This window comes from Centropristis striata, chromosome 24 (genome assembly GCF_030273125.1).
Source record: "Centropristis striata isolate RG_2023a ecotype Rhode Island chromosome 24, C.striata_1.0, whole genome shotgun sequence".
Lineage (NCBI taxonomy): Eukaryota > Metazoa > Chordata > Actinopteri > Perciformes > Serranidae > Centropristis > Centropristis striata.
Window position 1 is genome coordinate 12,549,958 of NC_081540.1, and position 21,888 is coordinate 12,571,845.

Genomic DNA, 21,888 nt, shown 5'->3' on the forward strand with positions numbered 1-21,888 from the left:
CTTTTTAACACCTCATAGATAAATTATACATAAATATGTAGTGTTGGGGAAAAAAAGTACAACCCTTAACCGACAGTTGTGTTGAACACATCCTATAAGAGCTTTTAAATTCTTTTTCAAATGAGTTACTGCTGCATCATTTCTCAGACGCAGGTGATGAATGTGTTGGATTTACGAGGACAAATTCAGAAGCTTTAATCTTCCTGTTACACCCAAATAAATCACCCCGATCCTTTTCAATTTTAAGAGCATTTTCTCCGCCCGACAAATGTCCCTGTAGGATTAGGATTTGACTGTCACCGCCACGTTCACAGTAACGGCTAAAAAAAAAATTATAACTGTTAAATGACTCAAGGCTGAGCTGTCCGTCAAACGTCACAGAAATTCATTACCTTTCTGGGATATCCTGACAGTCAAACTACTTCTGCAAACAAGCAAAGGAAAAGAGAGTTGGGGTAATTTCCATCGTCTGCTGTGGTTCAGGATGAGTAAGGCCAACTAAAACTTTAATAAGTGTTGAGCAAGGGGGAAAAAAACTTTTTTTTAAACTGGCTTTTACACAGTAATAGTAAACTGAAAGTATATAAAGTGCTCTAAAACCACACTTCTGCTACCAGAGCTTAATTTAAGACCTTATTAGACAACATAAAACACAATTTAATATCTATTTCACTGGACATCTGCCACTGGATCAAGTGTCAAACTCTGATGAAAATAAATATTTAGATCTCATTTTTCCACTACTTTCCAGCAGCATAGAACAATAAGTCCTAATGATATAATCAATTAGATTAATGCAAATAGATGGGATCTTGCATCACTTTTCATTTGTTTATTGCATTTATGTTGGGTGCAATCTATACTATTAAAGCCATAATTAACTTTATTTCTTTACTTTGATTCTCCTGAGGACTCCCTTTGTTTCAATCTCAGTTAGGGTGTTGATCTCATATGAATAAATTTAACTTGTTTTAAGAATATCACTCATGCAGATGCAGATCATTTTTCACTGTTTCAAAGACTTAAGTTGCAAAGTTTTCCTACGTAGAAATGTTGCAGCAGTAACCATTTCTCTCATCTGAACCAAATAAACTCCCGTCAGGTTGATAAACACACATATGTCATGAGATGTGAGGGTTTGGTGTGATCAGGCTGTGCACTAACACTAAGTTCTCCTACGGATGTCTACAAAGTCAAAATACTGCATGTGCAGGGAAAACTGCTTGGTTGGCATGTTCAGAACTCACTTTTTAAAAACTCGTCTGCCTTAATCTTCACAGGGAATTACGTCGGACTTGACTTTCAGCTTGGCAGTCTGCTGAAGGTGGCCATTTCCCCCCAAATTTCCCAGAATTCTTTATCTGTTGTTGCATGAGTTTTGGGTTTATTAGGCTGAATGCATTAACTCTGAAGGGCTTTAACATGCAGAATAGACCCAGTTCAGTTCTATCATTAGCAAGCTTCTGACATATTTGGACCAGCATCAAACACTTGGCACTGTTATTGATTTACTGTTGAGCCTCCTAATAAACAGTGATGAAGAAATTAATCTTGCTGCACCAGATTGAATTCAGATCTTCTAGAGACCTGTAAATATCACTGAGTTAATTTAGTTTTCCCTTCTGAATGGACTTTTATTGATTATTTGACTAAAAGCAGCATAAAAATGTAGCTTGCGCAGTAACATGAGGCTTGTTTCTCGATTTTAGGGACCCAAAAGCAACAGAATTGTGGGGAGGAACAGCAGAGAAGGACAACCTTTTGCAGAGCAGCAACCGAAAAAGAAAATAAAAAAAATTTGGCCCCTTTTTTAACCAAACAAACCATGGCGGCTGTGGCCATCAGTATGCACTTTGGCATGTGGTCACAGCTGCAGGGTGGCTGTCTCAACGAATGATCGTTTCCCACCGGCCGCAGCTGAAAAACACACAAACCTCTAATATCCCTTCAGAGAGCAGGAGCCCTTGATCAAAGCAAATAATACTTCACGTCACTGGTACCACATTTCATTAGCACAAACACTTTTTAAATTCACTAACTCGATCTTCATACAACCAGGGAGGGAAACTAACACCAGCTCCCAGTCAAAAACTGGTGAATTTAAGCTTTAGCTGGTAAGACCGTCTCCACTTTGGGATCAAAATGGCCGGTGAAAAAGTCGCATCTGAGGAGCCAGAATCAGTTAGTTTCCTGCCCTGTGCACAACTCGTCTTTCAAATCGAGAAACAACAATACAGAAATTAAAAAAATACCGCGAGCACGGACACGACTACTCAACAAAATCCATGTGAATTCAGTTTGAACAAATTAGAGCAAATAAATAGAGGACAGTACCTTTGCATAAACATGAGTACAAAACCTAACAGTCAGTGGATGTACAATAAATGCAAGTGAATCTGAGAGGGGCGGAGTGGTGTATGTTCGTGGATTTGTGGAAACCATGAACCAGTGTTAGGACGACCCCCTTTCCCTCGAGACCAGAACCTGTACGCTCTACTCCAGCTCATCCACGTCCTCGGTGGCGATGGTGCTGGTCTGTTCTGAGGTCACGCCTGGAAGACAAAGCAAACAAACATCTGAAGCAAATGAACTGAAACCAAGATCAACAGATCACAGTTTCATAAATGTGGAAGGATCATCATGTCTTACTTGAGGCATCGTCATCATTGGGAGACTTCTTCTTCTCCTCAACATAGCCATGACTCAGCAGCTTGGACATGCTGACTGGAGGAGCCTTCTTCTCATAACACCTAAAGACGAAAGCGACACAAGATGCTGTTAGGACTTCTGATACTCAGCCCACATGTGAAGGGATATTGTTTAGAAAAAAGCTTTTTCAATGTGTTTTGGTCTTTTGTACCCATGCAAACTTCATTTACACAGTAAACACTTATCACAAAGGAGGAAACAGTTCGATGTGCACAAAATAGAGCTTTTACTGACATTGCTAAAATTACTTTTTAGTTGTTACAAAGAAATGTGCAGTTATGTCTCCACTATACTGAGGAACAGGCTGTTGGTATCCATTTTTCTATTATTTAAAATTTTAGTCCTGGACTTTTCAGACACTTTAAGCCACTTGCTGTTAAGAGTTGGCAGCTCTTGTCATAGCATCATCTCTGCTGTCTTACCGTGCATACCCAAGCAGGAGCATTCACTCCTAAGGTGGCGGTCACACATTATTTTAACATTGGCCAATACTCAAATCCCGTTTACTTCCATTCTATGCAAGTAAAGGGGCAAATTTGCATCTTCGCATCCCATGAAGTTTAACTTCGGTTTAAAACAGCAAACCGACATCTGTCACATCTTGTCATTCGCCAGCATTCTGGAATGTGTGACCACCTCCTCAAAAAGAGTCTGAAAAATCCAGGACACTTTATAAAACTTTATGGGCTGTAGCCTCAGATGCCCGGGAATAACTCCGCCACTTAACAGAGCAACGGAGTGTTTAATGCCTCTCTGTAACAACTCTTTGCTAAGCTTTTGATCAGCCAACAAAACTTTTTCTTCTTTATTTGAGAGCGGAGACGGGAAATGTACACTTGGACAAGGCAAGTCTTATTTCCATAGGAATTCACACCAAATCAGGCTTCTTCCCAATTATTTAAATGTGAGCATTTACACCTATTTAATTTTTAGTGTTGTTTTGACTCCAGCACACTGATTAATACTTACGTTCTCTTGTATTTGTTGGTCATGGACAGACCCTCCATTTGATCGGTAACTCCATCGGGAGACATCTGTGGGAGGGAAAGGTTCCCCAAATTTATGCTCATTTGTGTCGCACTTATTGACAGCTAGAACCTGAATGCAGCAGCCACATTATTACACAAATAAATCTGCATAGTGCTGACTCTTGCACTGCAGAATTAAACACTAATTTTAGCGGCAAATATATACAAGCTGGCAAGCAAGTTGAACAGATCTTGGTGATAGAGCAAAGGATGAAGTGATGGGAGGAGAAAAACTACAGACGTAATTTGTCATGCAATGGAAAATGGTTAAAGAAACAGGCAGGAACAAAACATGACTCGATCCAAAAAGTAGCTTCACTCAAAAATATAGAGGCATTCTAAGTTAAAGTGATTTAAAAACACCATATTTTTACATTTCAATCAGATCATTTTAAATGAATATAAATACTCATCTCGAAATACAACCTTACATGAGCTAATTCCTTAAATACATTAATTCATGAAATACTTTTTTTTTACTGTTTTGAAAACAGAGTTTTTGGTTACTTTGCTTGAAAAAAGAAAAATAAGAACAGTGTATGTAATGTTTTCAACAAAGTTTTTGTTCTCATTTTCATTTTCTTCACTAAAAACTGACCAAAAACGTAGGACAAAAACTCTTTTTGAATGCCACCCACTCCTCAGGCATATTAAAATGACTCTTGTAGGCCTAATAATTAATTCACATTTGTACAATTATCTCAAAAATAGATTGGCCTGGAGTAAAGACAACTTTTGAGAAGGTGTTGGACAAAATGGCCTAAAAATGATTCGTTTAAGTAAATAGCTTGAAACGTAGTCATGTAAAACATGTCCTTAATGGAGGTCATAAGCTACTTCATATGTTTATGAAAGTTGTTGGTTTTCTTTATCTCAAAAGGGTATCTGCATAAAGTTTTGATCAACACAAGAAAAGAGTTTTGTTTTGGTTAATTAAACAAGAAACAAGAACTAAAATGCCTGCAATCTGCATGGACCCTGATAATATGCATTTCTGATTAATTAATCAGTGCTAATCTGTACTTACCTGAAACTTTTATGAAAATTTCCACAAAGTTTCAAACAACCAAAGCACCGGCAGAAAATGAAACCCAAAAGATTTTTAACCAAACTGCGAATGCGACGATCGAGCAAAATCAGGTGAAAACAGGGAAAAGGTGGTGGTGGTAAAAAAATATGTTAAAAGAATAAATAAATAAAAATGATGGAAGACATCGATAAATGGTGGGTGGGGGGGTTGACTAGTTTGGTCCATTCACCTTCTCTTTATCAGGGGAAAATCTATCATGTTTGTCCCAGGACGAACAGTTATCAGTGCCAAACGGTGCAGCCAGAGGCATCATCTTGCCGTCGGGAGACGTTTTGCCTTCACTGAAAGCAGAAAATCACGGTGATATACGAGGTGAAGTAACTGCAGGCCACTTATCACATTCTGGGAAATGAAGGGTGAGGCCCGTACGCTTGATTTGTGCTTTTGTCTCTCTCTGGAGGATCGAGAAAGACTTAGAAATGCTGTGTTGGCTGATAAAAAGTGGTTGATCTATTTTTCCAGTGATGCTGTTAAAATTGTAACCCAGATAAAGATTTTAATTCGATCATAACCTTCTTCACAATTATACAATTTAAAAAAAAAAAAAAAAAAGTTTTAGGCTCCAGGTTAAAAAGTTGCTCAGGGTTTTTTACTCGCAACATGTGCATCTCCATCACGTCAGATTTCTTACTCGTGTGTCGAACAGTTTGCTCTTACCCCTGTGACTCATCTCCAAAGAAGTTGGGAGGATTGTAGGCCTTCGTGGGTTTGTCATCATTGTCATTATCATGACTCAAGAGCCCTGTGGGGGGGAAGGGGACAATATTTAGAACGAAACATTGGCAGCAATTATGAAGCGCTGTTCTGTTTCTCACCTCTGAAAGCACAATATGATATTCAATTTGCAGTCTGGCTTAACAATTATCCTTTGACAAACATAAGTGTCAAAACTTTATTATTTTTTTGTTCCCGCAGCATATGCATTCTTTTATGTTGCCATCTCAACTCCTTGCTGTAGTCCAGATTTAATATCATAGTGGTGACAAACAAAAAACTCTTATCAATCTGGAATATCCTCATTGAGGAATTGAACTTTTCATCATAAAAATGATGATGATGATGATGATGATGATGATGATGATGATGATGATGCCGTTGACAAACGACCAAATGAAACAGACTTGATTAAAATTACAGATTACTCTGGGTTTTCAACTTGTTGGAAGAAATTTGGATAATTTTTTTACATAACTCAACAAAATGTATAACATAGGCCGAGTGTTTTTTAAACATTATATACAGAAAAGTAACATATGATACCTTTAAGTGGGGACAAGTTAGCAAGTATTTTTTCAGCAAATAGTCAAATATTATTTCCACTTTGAGAAATTAGCTTTTTTTCTCACCCAGCTCTTACACCCCAGTAGACAGTAAAGTAAAACTATTAGAAGAAAGTAAGGTTTTTATTACAAAATGTATCTTAGAAGATATTATTCATTTCAAACTTACCAAAAAGAAAAAGATAGCAAATAAAGCTGTGTTATCATTAACTATCAACAACGCAGTCTTGAATTGGTAATTTTTCTAATAGAGTTTGGCAAAGAAGAGAGAAGGCTCTTGTGTCATTCTCTAACCAGCATAAAACATTCAAGTGGGAATCCACATTGAAGAGGTCACTGTGTTTATTTTCTCCTGTTGGCTGAAAAACAGCAATGATGCAGTTTTCCACAAACAAATGGGAAGTTATGTTTTCCCTGAAGGCTTTTTTAAAATAAAAAGCAGTTTTTGGAGCAGGGTGTCTTTTTGTAGACCGGTAGGCCACTTGTTAAGGATTTGCATTTCAAAGAGATGAGCCAAGGTGTCGACCTTAAACAAACCAGCTGGGATGTTTTTAATTTATTCTCAAAATGTTACAGCACAGTTAAAATCAACTCTTCACTCAGGGAAGGAGCAGGTTTGGTGGATTTCCGCATCTTAATGTAAAAAAAGGAGACTGTGTCGCAGAGCAAGAAATTACCTGATATTGGACACTGAATTTTTATTTAAAATGAAGACACTACGATCTATAGATGGACAGAGAGCATCACTAACAAATACAATCTTTAGTGCATTCTGTTATAAAACCACACGAGTATAAGTGATAAAACAACTCATTTTAAGTTAAGAAACCTTTACCTTTGTGTCCCCCGCCCTTTGCGAGCTTGACATACTCGGAGTCCGACTCAAAGATACCAACTCGCCGCCCGCTGATCCTCTCCACCGGAGAGGTCTCATCAGCAGTCTGGGACAGACCGGGGATCTGGGAGGTCGGCCCGGTCACGCCGCTGGTCACAACCCCGGTCTTAATGCCTGCAATGACCTGAGAATTACATCTGCTTTCTTTGCCATGTCACTCATAAATAATGGAAGCAAAGCTGGAAAATTATTATTCTCAAGTGTTTTTGCTTTTGTATTGTTCTGTTGTTCTGTTCTGTTGTTGTTCTGTTTAGCTTTAAGTATTCAGATGTATTACTGGTGATGGAACCAGAAATTGCTGTGGTTTAAAAATGCATGCTAATGATTCTCGACATTGGTCTTACCACCAGGCTTGGTCCTTCGGTGGTTGGGTACGGCAGCACTCATTTCAGCTGATGGGAATGTTTTAAAGTCTGTAAACAGCACAGTGAAACACAACATGAATTATTAGCCACATAACATATGTAAAATATGACAGCTGGCCAATGTTTAGTTGCTGTAGCTTCTTTTTTTTTCTTTTTAGGCTGAAAACATCCAAAACTCAAAGTACCATTTGTTGCACATAAAACTTCTACCTTTAAAAATTTCACAACACATTTTCCACCAAAATGGACAGAGAGGGGCACTGCTCTAAAAATATTAAGAGATTTTTGAGAAATTACTTATCTCCTAGTACACAATATGTGCTCCAAATTAACCAACTGATAAATCATTAATAATAAAAGATGACAAATGATATCGTCACACTGTTAAAATAACCGCCTAAGTCATTTTATGTCAAAACTGGGTTTTTTTGCCTTAATTATCTCCTCATGACGCCGGCCCCCTGTGGTAAAATCGCCCACATTCATAGGCATCAGATAAGAACCCAGCAAAGAGCTAGAGGGAGATTGTTTAGTTATCAGTTTAGTTTGTCAGTGTTTTATTGTTGACACTAATATTGGTAACACTTTATTTTGAAGGTGTCTACATAAGAGTGACATGAGCATGTCATAAACATGACATGGGATGTGTCATGAACATTAATGACACTTTGAAGTAACATTAATGCTCATGATACTTGTCATGTCATGTTTCTGACAGGCTTGTGTGATTCTTATGTAGACACCTTCAAAATAAAGTGTTACCATATCTTGCTTAAGTCACAAAGGCATGTTCAAAAAAGTCATTTATTTCTCTTAAGTTACATCCTTCGTTACATCCTTTTTGGGTGAAATGTTCAATAAATGTCATATGTTACACTTTTGGTGAAGTTTTTTGTGTTTCCTGCAAAACTTGAAAAACATAGTTAGGCGATTATTTTAACAGGGTGACGATATTAAACACGCAGTGCACCGTTAATGTACAGCAAAGCCTAAATGATCGATTTTTCTAATGGGGTTCGGCCTACTGAGACAGAGAGAGGCCCGTCTGCGCTTTAACTGGAAAATAATGGCATTTAGGATGTAAAGAAATAAGGATAAATAACACGACTGACACGTCCGTATGCATAACAATGTAGATTAGCTGATGAAAAAAGCTAAAATACTATGAAACAAGGAATATAAGGCGCCGGTTAAAAAAAAAAAAAAAAAAAGTGAGCCCTCTTTGCACAGGATGCATACATTACAGCTAGCTCAGACCATACAAACAATGCATTTTTTATATAAAGGCACACATCAGTGAGTGAGACACACTACAAGCATCCTTTTCTGCAGAGTTTTACTTAGCCATGTAGCTAGCTAACAAAGCCTTGCTAATTTAGCCGCCTAGCTAGTTGCCGCAGTGGCTAACCCCACTTTGCGCTGAGACAACGCGAGTTTTTACGTAGCGAGCAAACGAAACCACTCACAGATAACCAGATAAAAGTCTTACATTATGTGTTATTTTTCTTGCGTCGTAATTAGTGAGCGGCTTCTTGCAATCAGACGCCGTTAGCTCCTTAATTCTGCAAGCAAATGCTGGACCGTCCTCACTTCCTGTAGCACCTGCTGCCGACTTCCTGCGCCCCAAACAAAGATCGTGTATTTACGAAGAAGCGGGGTTTATACACTGTGAGGTTAGCGAGTCTGATCCAGAGCGACCGGTGGAGAGCGGATCCAGAAATGGGTCAGAGTGGGATATCTTTCTGACATTTATGATGTTAATGAAATAAGAGACGATCTTTGATATTTAAAATATTAGGGGGGATAAAATAAAAATATACATATATTTAGTTTTTACTGTTTTAATGTCACTGTTGTATCATAATTTCATTTCATTTACTTTTTGATATTTTGTATTTGTTATATCTTTATTTTTATTTATTTTTTATTATCCTTTTTTAATTCAATTGTCTTTTTTACTCAATATTATTATCACTATTTCTATCTTACAATGTACAGAATTATTTACCTATATACATTTATCGATCAGGAGAAGTGCATTGAAACATTGAAAATTTAAATAAAAAAACTGTTAAAAAGTTTGCTTTTGCATACGAAGCAAGTGTTATTTCAGTCTGGAATTTATACTTTTGCCAGACTTAAGTTGTTTTTTCACTATTTCAGCCACAAAGTAGGGTTTTTTTAAAAAGTATAATTTCCTTTGGGGTGTAGGAATGAATTGAACAGATTCAGCTTCAACATAAAAAATATTGTTTCAATGTCCAGTACGCATTCATTAAATCCATAAATCTTTATTATGCAGAACAGAATGTATTCAATTAGAAGAAACAGCATTAGTATTATTATATTAACTCTGTTAAAAGAAATTGTCAGCACAGTACCATCCATTAAAATAACTATCATGCTCCTAATATGCTCTAATTTATCTACCAAAAGTGGTTATTTTGATGCCACACACAGTTTTATTCCAAAATAAGATATGCAGATGTTTATTTAAGGATTCTAGGCATTGCCTTCTAAATGGGAATATGATAAACAGCAATAAAATTCAGCAGAAAAGAAAGAAAAAATACATATTGTAATGAAGGCTTCAGCTCAGCTACATTAAACTTAGTATCATCAGTGCATGTAGAACACACCTCAGCTGTAAGAGTAGGTTAATGTGTGAGAAACCAGTAAAAGATGGGTTAGGTGACAACACTGCCAGTGCTTTTCTGACTCGCAGCCGACTTGGATGAACTCTTTTTCTGGCGTGGAGCGGACTCAGAGGTCTTTGATGCAGTCGGGGCAGAGGATGTCGTCTTTGCACGTCAGGAAGCCTCGACCCACCAGAGACACGCAGCACCGTTTGCAGTTGAAGCAGTCGTTGTGCCACTGCCGCTGCTCGAACGAGATGTACTTGCTGCCCCCGAGACCTGAGGCACAAAAGCAACAAACAAGAGCCACGAGTGACCCACAAAATGAGTCTCATGATGTCTCTGTAAAGTAATCAACCTCTAAGTGATGCTGATTGGTTGCACGGAGAAACCTGTGTTCTGGGAAAGGTTAAAGGTGTCATGCTCCAGTGACTTGTCATGAGATTTCTTAATCATGTTTTTTGCATTTGTTTGCAGCATTACAAACTTACTTATTGTTTATAGCCTCTAAAGTTCAGCAAAGTTGTTTTCCTCGGGCAGTGTGGTAATACATTACAAAAGTGGTGAAACTAAAAGCTGAACAAATTGTGTGTTTTTTCCTAGAATTCATTGAACTGCCCTCAGGAACATTCACAAAAAGTATTTTATACCAAATGCAATTATGTTGTTAAAATCCTAAAAACCATTAAAACTGGAAGTTGTTCTTCCTCGGATTTCAACAAATTAAATTTCCACATTTAAGAAGACTGATCCATCTATTCATTGATTGGTTTATAGTACACTATGTTATCATTAAATTAAATGAATTAATAAAAGATTTTTATCATACAAACAGCATTTGAAACATCTATATCTAGAGACTGGGAACATAGGGATGACCCTGATTTACAAGGGGGACAATGCAATGCAGCCACATTGACTTACTAGAATTGCCTAACAATTTATGAAGAGTAAAGTTAGCTTCAAAATCAGACTTAATCAGTTAAAGATCAGATATGGGAGGCAAGTCAGAGGCCTGAAACCTGGCTAGACTGGTCATACCTGCCTGATTTATAAATTTGGACGAGATAGGTTATTGTAACCTTATTGTAATGATAAAAAAAACAGTATCACTGCAGTATACAGGCCGGTCAAACAAAGATAGGACTAGTGAAATGTTATTTCACTGGTGATGAGACATGATCTATTTGCATTTTTGCACATTTTGCTTTCTGTGTTGCTGTAATTGGATCTATTTTAACAAACATTCAAACTCAGTTCCCCTGACAAGAGTGCAGAACAGACTTTACCGCTGATCGGGGTGGTGCAGTAGGCACATTTCTTGGCAAACAGGTTGCAGAAGCAGTCAAGGCAGTAGGCGAAGTCGTCTCGGGAGGTGAATCGTTGGCCGGCCAGCTGCTGCTTGCAGCCAATGCAGACGAAGCACTCCTTATGCCAGGGCTGGTCACGGTAGTTCACTCCTCCAGTGGTGATGGGCTGAAAAACAGATATGTAATGGATAGTGTGTGAGCTCTCATGTGTTTTAAAGTTTACTTTTTATTTATGCTGTAAGCAAGAAGTATACATTTTAAATATCTCTTCTTTGCAGAGAAAGAAGAAGAGAAGTCAAATTCATCAAACATTCCTAACCTCCCAAATCTGAAAGAGGAATCCCACTCAAAAAGAATAGTTTATAAGTACAGATAACGCCGTCTAAACATTATATAAGGGTGTAGTACCATGTGTAAATACTCAAGCACATGCACAAGAATTGGAGATCTGCCACCAAAAATAGTATATTTACCATATTTCTAAGCAAAATTGTATTGTTACATTTAATCAACATGTGTTTTTAAGAAATATTAAGCACATTTTTACTTGTTACATTTACTTATCAGCAAAAAAAAACATTACATTGCCTTTTTTATATTAAGTTTTTATTAAAAGAAAGTAAACTCTATTTGAGAGTGTCAGTATTGCCGTTATTGGAAAAAAAAACCTCTGAAACATATAATAATCCAACATACTGTATCAATCATTTATGATAAAAAATATCTAAAATATGTTTTACTATTCCTCAAATTTTAAACTCATGTTTCCATACGCTAGACTTCATTTATACTCTTTTTCCACTTTTCTTTGACGTGTGGAGAATTATGAATTTGCTTCCTGCACAAAGGCCCGATGTTTAGTATAAAAACACATTTAGATAAGAAAAAAGGATAATTCAGTTTGACAATAAAATGTGCATGAATGTATATTAATGCTTCATTTGTCGTGATGTCATGTAACTGTTTGCTGCTGACTCAGTCGCAGGCGAGCAGCTGACTGCTGTCTTAAAGCACAAAAAGACGCCTCCGATTCCTGCCTGCTCGGCCATCTGTTTCCTCCCCATAACTGATATAAACCATACATCACAGTGTTCTCCCCTCCTTCACTGAATGTCTCATCAGAACTGCACCTTAAGCTGTGATTTGGCAGGAGAATGCTTTCAACTTAATGCAATTGTGAAGCCATAAGAAAATATGTCCTCTTTGGTTTGGACGTTTCACTGACTAGAAGCATCATATTATTATACTTGAGCTTGTCTTTGACTTTAAAGCTCCCAAGGGGACTTCTAAGGGGAAAAAAATCATGTTTAATTTGCCTCTTAAATGCCTCTCAAACAAAATATTGATCTTGTTATTATCTCAAGGATGGAAGAATTGCTCATTAGAGGCCTCTCTGCATCCTCTGGAGCATTAAGCAATAACAAAATCAGATGCATATGCAGCAAACTATTGATTTATGATCTACTTTAAAAGCTAAAATACAAATTGACATCAGCTGGAGACAAAACAAACAGCATATATGTGGATCCCAGCATGTGTGGTTTTACCTTCTTGCAGTTGACGCACTGCATGGCGAACTGCTTCTCATAGCACGGCAGGCAGTAGTTGCAGGCGTCCTTCTGGACGAAGCTCCTGGTGCCGATGGGCTGCTGGCAACGGTTGCAGGTGAAGCAGTTCTCGTGCCAACTGTTGCCCTTATGCTCCATCTTTTTGGAGCCTAGTGGGTGGGGAGAGAGAGAGAGAGAGAGAGAGAGAGAGAGAGAGAGAGAGAGAGAGAGAGAGAGAGAGAGAGAGAGAGAGTGGGAGGTAAGCGAGATCAATAATGACATTTACAGTAAGTCCAACAGTGCACTCAAGGGTATACAGTCAGGTACATTTTAGATTTTGGGTGAATTTTATAACAAATATTTGCATGTTTGGACTTTTTAAATCAGCTTCAAGGTTTCCAACCTCATATGAATTATTTAAATAATGAAAATAGTATTATATAGAAACTGAGACAATAGGGAAAATTACAAAGGCATCCTCAAAAGTGGTTGAACCACTTGGTGAAGTGGGTCAGAGATGAGCCTCCGTCTGCATGCTTGGATTAAAATATATATTCTTTAGCACATTGCGTTGCATTTATATAGCGCTCCTGTAGCGGTTACAGTTGGCTCTTAAAAGGTATGCACTTATTTGATTCCTGTGGTCTGAGGCTTGTACCATCAGGGTTGAACGCACTTGTTGTAAGTCGCTTTAGACAAAAGCATCAGCTAAATGACATGTAATGTAATTTAAAAGATGACAAAAATAGATTTTAAAAAATTGGACACTTTTGATGGAAAGACTCATGTTTTTCTGAAGAAATGCAACGAACCAATGAATTATCCAGTAGTTAAACACAATCTGGAGTTTAAATGGATAATTTTTGCTGACAGTCTTTGAATTCACGGTACAGATCAGATCCATATTTACAATACTTATTTAATTTCACCACATTTTGTCTCTCATTATGTTAATGCAGTGCCTCACTTTTTTACTTCTTCTTTTTTATTTTATGGACCAGTCTTGTAGCATTATGATTTGTATGTTTGCTTCATAGGGGAAACAAAGGCCTGCTCACCTGGCATGATGGTCTTCAGGCATGCATGGCACTTGGAGGAGTACTCGTTGCTGTAGCACTCGATGCACATCGGCATTTCATCCTTGGTGGCAAAAGGCCGATCGACCAGAGACCTGCTGCACATGATGCAGAGGAAGCAGTCGCTGTGCCAGTGGCGGTCCTTGTATGACAGATCCTGCAGAGTCAATGAAAGGAGATCATGTTCGCTTTAGTTAGGAATCGAGGAAGACTGTCAGCGTTCTACACTTTCCTGTTCTGGTCTATGGAAACATTTCAGCAACTGTCATGAAACTAAAATAGGTTATACAAAGTGAAAAGTTCCACCAACTAACACACTGCTGTGTTTGGTCATCTCTTTAACCAGACATCTGTATATGAATGCAAATGGCTTCCATTTGTAGTCCGTTTGTAGTCTGAGTAGTATTGACCAATCACGTTTGAGGGGGCTTTGGAGCACCTACTACAAATGTTTGCAAATAATTGAATGGACATTATGAGTGGCTTATAGATATGGGTTAAAAGGGCCTTTAAATGACCCGCTATATTAATATTTACTGTTAAGCCGCCTGCCTGTCATGAACGTAGTAATCATAACAGTATTAACGTTCAAGTTAGGAGAAAGACTGGGGTGCTGGATGGCTCCGAAGTAAAAAAGGACTTTGATCCAGGAGTATTCTGTCAGTGTCCTAATGTGGATCTGGATACTATATGGACTAAACGTAACAAAGCTTAAAAGACTGCAAGACTGTTTAATGGGCTGATAAATGGCCTTCTGCACCTACAACCCCCATTCCCCAAAAAGTAAGGATGCTTTGTAAAACCTGAATCAAAACGTAATGCATCAAATTCAGAATTCAGTGTGTATTTACAAAAAAGCCAAGCTTATAAGTGCTTTGCATAGTTTTCAGCTGAACATATGTGAAAAAGCGATGAGAAAATGATCATATTCTGTTTTATTGATGTTATAGACAACGTTCCATTTTATTAAAGGTGGATCAATCTCCTCCTAACCTGTTTCTTTAAGGCTGATAACCAATTTAAAGTGTTGATAACGTTCAAAATGGTTGCAAAATAAGACATTGGCCGAAATTAAATCTTAAAACCCATCGGCTAACATTTGATGATGATTTTGCTTTTAATTAGCGTTTTCCTTCATTTATCTTCATTAATTTTTGCTAATTGGACTGTAAACAATGACTAGTGAAAGAAAGAGGAAGTCAGAAATATTTAAGTAGGTCTCTCTTTGGGTGCACAAAACTATAGGACAAAGACTTAATCTTTGTAACTCTTAACCTTCAGGTTATCTGCAAGCATCTGCAAGCAACAGGAAAATATCTGTGACGGTTTATAGTTATATGTTTGACCTTGCTAGTGCAGCCAATGACCTTCTGGCACACTTCACAGCTGCTGGAGAAAAGAGCCTCGTAGCACGCCACGCAGTACGGGTTCTCCTCCTTCAGGATGTACTTCCTCCCGTACAGGGACTCCTTACACTCTGTGCAGTCGTAGGGCTCGGCCATTCTGATTGAAATCACCTCTCTGAGTCTTCTGTTTGCTGAGGTAAAACATAAAAACAGAGTAAAAAAGATGATCTCATTCAAAGAAGATGAGTCAGCCAATAAACTATGAAACTTGGAGTGTAGAGCTTCAGCAGCATCTCAGGATAACATGGTCCAATAAATTAAACATCATGTACAAGGTACTGCAGCTCTTCTGAGAATCCTGTCATCTAAATTGAATACGACGTACAACAAATTAGGCCAAGGAATGTCACAAACATGCCTTCCACTTTCTTAATGGACATGTGACTTTTAAATCTGGTTTACGTGCTCCAAAATAGTCTAGTCCAAGTCTACGGAGGTTTTAATTGGCTTGGCATCCTCTACGTTACTCAATGAAACTATAATGAGTTTAAATTTTTAAAAAGAACACACGTGGCTAGATGCAGGATGGGAAATCAATGAGGAGAAAACACTGAAAATGAGAAGAATAATTAAAAAGTAAACAAGTAAGAAGTATATAAAAAGAGGTGAAAAAGCACAGAAACAGAACATACAATAAGAAGAAATTAAAGAATTGCAGCATCTTTAGCATTCATAATTTTGCTGGAAGGTGATTTTTTATATGCCATTGGTCGAGATATAGCATCAGAGGTTTAAATATTTAAGATGTTGCAGATTTTTTTTTAAAAAGCATTGCTGCATAAAGTCTTATGTAAGCTCTGAAAATCAATTCCTGGCAGAAAAACAACTGGAAGGTCTTCAAAGGGGAAAATGAGGCTCTTCTGGGTCAGATCAGTGCACATCTGATAACTTCAATAGAGCCCACATTTCTCCCAAACAACCAGACAAGACAGCTGAGATTATTATCACAGTCTTGTTATTGACGAGCAGTCTGAAGCTCCCGACAATGAGCATAAAGTTGATTTAAGGATAGGGGAAGAAAAGAACAAGAACAGAACAGTGCTCTGTCCCAGAATTGGTTAATAAAATCATATTGACAGTAATTTAATCAGGTGTGTCCTCTAAAATACAAAGGCTGCTATTGACTGGGACGTTTACCAGATGCAGAGCAGTCAGAGTTTTCAAATTGTCATTGTTAATTTGAGACATACTGTAGATAATAGCCGATCATTTTAATCATCTTAAAAACATAGTTCAGATTTTTTGAAGCTGGGTTGTATGAGTTAATTAACCATAGTCAGTGTATTACCAACAGGAGATAGCAGACCGCCAGGAGAAGCAGTTATCTACAGTCATGGAAACAATCATTAGACCATTGATATCTAGCCAGTTTCCATGGTTTTCTTGACGATAACCAACATCATTATCAAGAAAACCATCTTAAATGTCTAGACATCATCTCTTAATTTAAACTCTTATGAGCTATTTATGTTGTTATCATTATATTTCTCCAAACAAATGTACCTTTAGTTGTACCAGGCATTATAATGAACAAGAAATTGAAGAAAACAAGGGTGGTCTAATCATTTCTTTCCATGACTGTGTTATTTTGAAGCCACCAGACTCTGACAAAAGCAATCATTTTATATTGCAAAACACAGGAGTTGCTGATCCAACACTGCCTCAATCAGTTAGTTTGCTTGTGTTATTGTGTGACTTTGGTGATTTATAGGGTTAGTTCAGCTGCATCAAAGTCACACAAAAACACAAAAAAACTAACTGACGTAGTAAGCAGTAGGCCAGCAACACCTGTGTTCTGCTAGGTAAAATTATTGGTTTTGTTAATGGAGTCTGGTGGCTTTGAAAAGAGCATATAACGGCTTCATGTGAGAATTGGTTGTGGGCAGTGGATGTTTAGGGGGAGATATCAGGTCAACAATAAATGCCACATAGAAGTAGTGAACATCATCTGAAAGCTGTGAACCTGAAGATTAATTTGAGATGCAGCTCAGCACTGCGTGTCAAGTTGTGCTGGTCAAAATATCTAATAAAAATGACTTAATTTATTATTTATTTATTGAATAATAAATAAAGGGGTCATAACATTAGCAGTGGCTTTTATGTCCCATAAGTTGTTGCAGCAAATTTTGGGTTTGTTACACACATTTGTTGTTGATTAATGCAAGTCTCAAGTCTTTATTGTGAACTTCATTTAAGTGATGTTGACCTTTATAGGAATAATTAGACCTTATCTTAAATAGGGCTGTCTGAAAGCAAGGGAAAGTGATGAAAATATCCTTAAAGTAACATATGCTTAAACTAATGGTGCCTGAAATTAGTAAATTGGTAAAACTGGGGGCGTGCTGACTGCCATCTACTATAGATAATACACTGACTACAGAAAAGTTCCTCATATAACCATACTTCATAAAAAATCTGAACCATCTCCTTTTTAATCTTGTTCACCTTACTAACACTTCTATTAATTTCTTGGCAAAAACACAATTTTATGAATGATTGGGGGCCTTTTCTCACCATTTACTCTCTTTTTTAAAGACTTCTTCATGCAGGTCAGAATATGCCTTTAAACCTCCACAAAATCTGGACTATGCTCAACGACCTATGTAGATGTTTTAAATTAGAACCCCTAAACCCCTCTATACTCGTCTGAAAATGCCTTGTACCTGTTTATACCCCAATCTAAACCAACTACCATGTTCTATAAACCTTATACATCCCCTATATAACCTCTGCATAAACCCTGAAACACCTCCGTAAGGCCTTATTAATCCTTTACACCCATATAAAACATATCACCCTCAATAAATTCCTCAATAAATCCACAGTAATACTTTGCTATAAACCATCTGTACTCATCTTCACACCTCTATCCGTGTTTGCTCTACTTACTCTGCTTCTCCTCTCATCCCTCTATCAGCCTTATGTCTTTATTTTTAAAGTATAACACTCAAACAACCTGGAGTCATTTTAAGAGTTTATTGAGCCATCAGACAGATATTAAGCAGACTCTTAATACCTGACAAAAAAGACTTTTTCAACTTTAAAAAAAAATTATGCATCTTAAATAATCCTTTAAACCTCCTCAGAAACCCAGATTATACTCATTTAATCATGAGGAACGTATTAATACTATGATTTTAGGATACAAAACTATTACATGAGACTGAGTTAGGCAGTTATTTCACACATCAAACACATAAATGATCTGAAGCAGGAATAATATCTGCATGACTTGGAGAAAAAAAGGCAGGAGACAGGGAATAAAGAGAGGAAAGTGCAACAAGTTGAAGAAAGAAGTCTTACCTGTCAGTGCAGAGTGTCAGAGGACAAGCTGCCTTGCAGACGGAGACCAGAGGTGTCTACTGAGCGCTGTCGTCCATCTGCCTTTTAAAATTAACGTAAAAGTCACCCACGCTGGGGCAGGAAGGTGGAGACAGTGGTGTGACCAGAGTGGGCAGGTCAGATTATATTTAGACTGCTTTAAATCAGAGCCAAGATGCTGAAAATCGTAAAAACACTCAACCCCTGTCCCTGTGAAATGTGGAATCTGAACAACTAATCACTCCGAACATACAGGAAACAACTTGCATGCGACGTCTGCATGTAAAAAAAAACAAAAAAAAAACACCAATTTATGCAAAAACACACAAATATACAATGTCTGCATGTAAAAAAATATATATATATTGAATGTCTGTATATAAAAAACACAAATATATAATGTCTGCATGTAAAAAAAACAAATATACAATCTCTGCATGGAAAAAACACAGATATACAATGTCTGAATGTAAACAAACTCACAAATATGCAAAAAAACAGACAAATATACAATGCCAGAATGTAAAAAAACACAAATATACAATGCATGCACATAAAAAACACACAAATATAACAATGTCTGCATGTAAAAGAAACCACGCAAATATACAAAAAACAACAAATATATGATGTAATAAACAGAAAATATGCACACAAAAAAACCCACACAAATATGCAATGTCTACATGTAAAAAAACAAACAAATATACATGCACATTAGATAAATGACAAAGGAAGTGTGGTGGTTTTAGTAGCTTTCTATTGTTTTATTTATTGTATTTCTTTTACTGAGAAAGATGTTATATCATATATTATATTATGCTTCTCAAGAACACAAGATTGTAAAGACTTGTTTTGTAATAATCACATTTAATAATCTTGTTTTCTACTGATCTCGAGACAAAAAGCCTCATGGGTTGTGTACATACTAAATAATTACTCAGTGGTAAACAAACCAGCTGTCAGAATGTATTTCACATGATAACGTGGGGGATTAATGACAAAGTGGCACGAAAAAAAAACGTAAGATCAGAAAAAGACTTTCATGTGATCACAAGACACAAGAAGTCATTGAAGTACTTGACAACAGAGCAAACTTAATAAAGACTGTGATATGATGAAAAGACAATGAATTAGTGGATCTTGATTGGGGATTTTTTCTTTTGAAAAGTTATTCCAGTTTTATGTTCTCAGTGGGGTTATCCCTGCTGAATTTATCCTCATTTCTCAGATAATAAATGATTAATTGAGACTACTAATCAAATTATTAATATGCTCATCGTTAAAGATAGACTTACGAGACAATATTTTTTTTTACTGTGAATCAGTAATCAGCTGCATCTTAAAGGAATAGTTGAGATTTTTTGCAGTGAGGTCATATGAGGTACATAGTTCTCTGGAAGTCAGATGATGGCGTGTAAAGAGTGTAGGAGTCCTTTTAAGGTGGGCAGGTCAAGCAAGCACAGCAGGGTGGAGCAAAACATTTAATTAAATGTATAACAGTGTGTTATGTAACATGAGCTCACTGCTTTTTAATAGGTGAGATTAAATCAATAGAGTCATCATGCCAGAAGCAAAAACATTTTTTAAAGTATTCAAGTTTATGTAGACACTGCTGCTGGTTATGGAACATATCGTCAACTTATTAAAATAATGGCAAAAAATATTGAAAAATATCTTCATGACGCTAGCCACCTCTGGTAAAATCACCAGAAAAAAAACAGAAAAAATGACTTAAGAAGGTGTCCATATCTTACACAACCACCCAATAAGAGAAAAACGTACCTCGGAGTCCATTGCACACCGTTTCAAACTATTTGGAGGAAACTCATGTACCGTAACAACATGGTTAACATTGTTTTGGGACTGAACATGCCACAGGACTATTTAAATGTGATTCTTGGTTTTCTTACGTGGTTACAATGCCAAAGCCTTTTTCTAACCCTAACCAAGTAGATTTGGTGGCTACACATAATGAAGCAGTCCTATTTTACAATGCTAACCACAGTCGTGTGTTTAAAACTGACTGTGAAACTGTTCCATAATGTTTAGGGAGTTCTAGAACGGAACGTTTAGAAGACTTGCCATGAAAAATGGCCGTGGTGAAGAAGACAAGATGAAAGCTGTTAGCTATGCTCTCGTGAAAGCCACCTGACTCTTGAAAAAAGCACAATATTTTTACCTCACATAACACAAGGGTTGCTAATCTGCTGCTGTCTTGATGGCTTATAGAGGCTGTATCCCAAGTCAGACACCGTTAGTTACTGTATCCCAAATCGGACATGTCTGTCGGACATTACATGTCTAATTACAATACGAAAGTAAATATGATGAGAGAAAGCATTAAGAACGCTTGGGCAATGATCTTAAAAGTACGTCTATTTTTAGATTTAGATTTTAGTTTCACACCATTTACCTAATTGGAAGCATAACATGATCGTTATTATTAGTAGTTAATGTGAAATTTTTATAGAATCTTCGAAAAGTGTCCGATTTGGAACAGAGTTACGCTAGTTAATTTAAGTTATTGTGTGACTTTGGTGTTTTAAAGAGTTAGTTCGGACTGACTTTCCCAAAATAATGCTACAAACTGACCATCAAGCCAGCACTAGACCAGAAACACTTTTTTTTGCAAGGTAAAATTACATTTTTTTTCCTCAAGGGAGTCTAGAAAAAGGTGGTAAAAACATGTTTTGCTGCTGCTTAGCTTCTGTACTTGTCTGTACTCCTGCTTGACTATGATTAAGTGCCTCATACAACCCCAATTTAAAAAAATCAGAAACACAATGCAGGTGATCAAAAGCATGAGGACTGAGAAATACTATCTTTAACCCCAGTTATTGGATGTCATGCACAGGGTTGCTGTTAACCAACTGAAGACAGTCAGGATTATTAGATTATTAAAAGATTATTGCCTTCACATGTAAAAAGTTACACATTTAGGGAAATAGTTTTTTTGTTGTTGTTGCAGACATACATGAACAAAGTTAGTTGGAGCATGAAAATGGCACATACACAAAAATGTTCCAGCATTTGAAAAAAATAAAGATAAAATCCATCCTGATTTGATTAGTTTTAATTGGATGATCATCCATGTTTGTCTGTTTTATTGTGCTGTGATTGCTTGAATTTTTCCATGAAACATTTAAATTAAAAAACAGCTTTTTCACTCTAACAAGATCATCTGATCTAGGTTAAATAAATTATATGCCACAAGACGAGTCC

General features: G+C 37.0%; 2 protein-coding genes across 2 annotated transcripts; both read right to left on the bottom strand.

Annotated features, from left to right (window-relative positions):
* Positions 1 to 966: 966 nt before the first annotated feature.
* On the bottom strand, positions 967 to 8,965 carry c24h7orf57 (chromosome 24 C7orf57 homolog). The gene is made up of 8 exons (XM_059327969.1): positions 8,857 to 8,965; positions 7,347 to 7,415; positions 6,943 to 7,116; positions 5,485 to 5,569; positions 4,997 to 5,108; positions 3,679 to 3,743; positions 2,650 to 2,750; positions 967 to 2,552 (listed from the first exon to the last, which is right to left on the bottom strand). Exons 2-8 carry the CDS (start codon positions 7,387 to 7,389, stop codon positions 2,494 to 2,496), a joined length of 639 nt encoding a protein of 212 aa, XP_059183952.1. The 5' UTR covers positions 7,390 to 7,415; positions 8,857 to 8,965; the 3' UTR covers positions 967 to 2,493.
* Positions 8,966 to 9,997: 1,032 nt separating this feature from the next.
* Positions 9,998 to 15,441, bottom strand: LOC131962910 (four and a half LIM domains protein 2-like). The gene is made up of 5 exons (XM_059328013.1): positions 15,283 to 15,441; positions 13,919 to 14,093; positions 12,861 to 13,030; positions 11,293 to 11,479; positions 9,998 to 10,282 (listed from the first exon to the last, which is right to left on the bottom strand). Exons 1-5 carry the CDS (start codon positions 15,436 to 15,438, stop codon positions 10,131 to 10,133), a joined length of 840 nt encoding a protein of 279 aa, XP_059183996.1. The 5' UTR covers positions 15,439 to 15,441; the 3' UTR covers positions 9,998 to 10,130.
* Positions 15,442 to 21,888: the final 6,447 nt, after the last annotated feature.

Excerpts from the sequence above, each read along its gene's own strand:
- c24h7orf57 (XM_059327969.1), bottom strand. The coding sequence starts at position 7,389 with ATGAGTGCTGCCGTACCCAACCACCGAAGGACCAAGCCTGGTG. Across the intron at positions 5,570-6,942 it reads AAAGGGCGGGGGACACAAAG|GGCTCTTGAGTCATGATAAT; the intron begins GTAAAGGTTTCT and ends TCCCCCCCACAG. Across the intron at positions 2,751-3,678 it reads ACCAACAAATACAAGAGAAC|GTGTTATGAGAAGAAGGCTC; the intron begins GTAAGTATTAAT and ends TTTCGTCTTTAG.
- LOC131962910 (XM_059328013.1), bottom strand. The coding sequence starts at position 15,438 with ATGGCCGAGCCCTACGACTGCACAGAGTGTAAGGAGTCCCTGTACGGG. Across the intron at positions 11,480-12,860 it reads AGTGCGTCAACTGCAAGAAG|CCCATCACCACTGGAGGAGT; the intron begins GTAAAACCACAC and ends TCTGTTTTTCAG. Across the intron at positions 10,283-11,292 it reads CTGCACCACCCCGATCAGCG|GTCTCGGGGGCAGCAAGTAC; the intron begins GTAAAGTCTGTT and ends TTTGTGCCTCAG.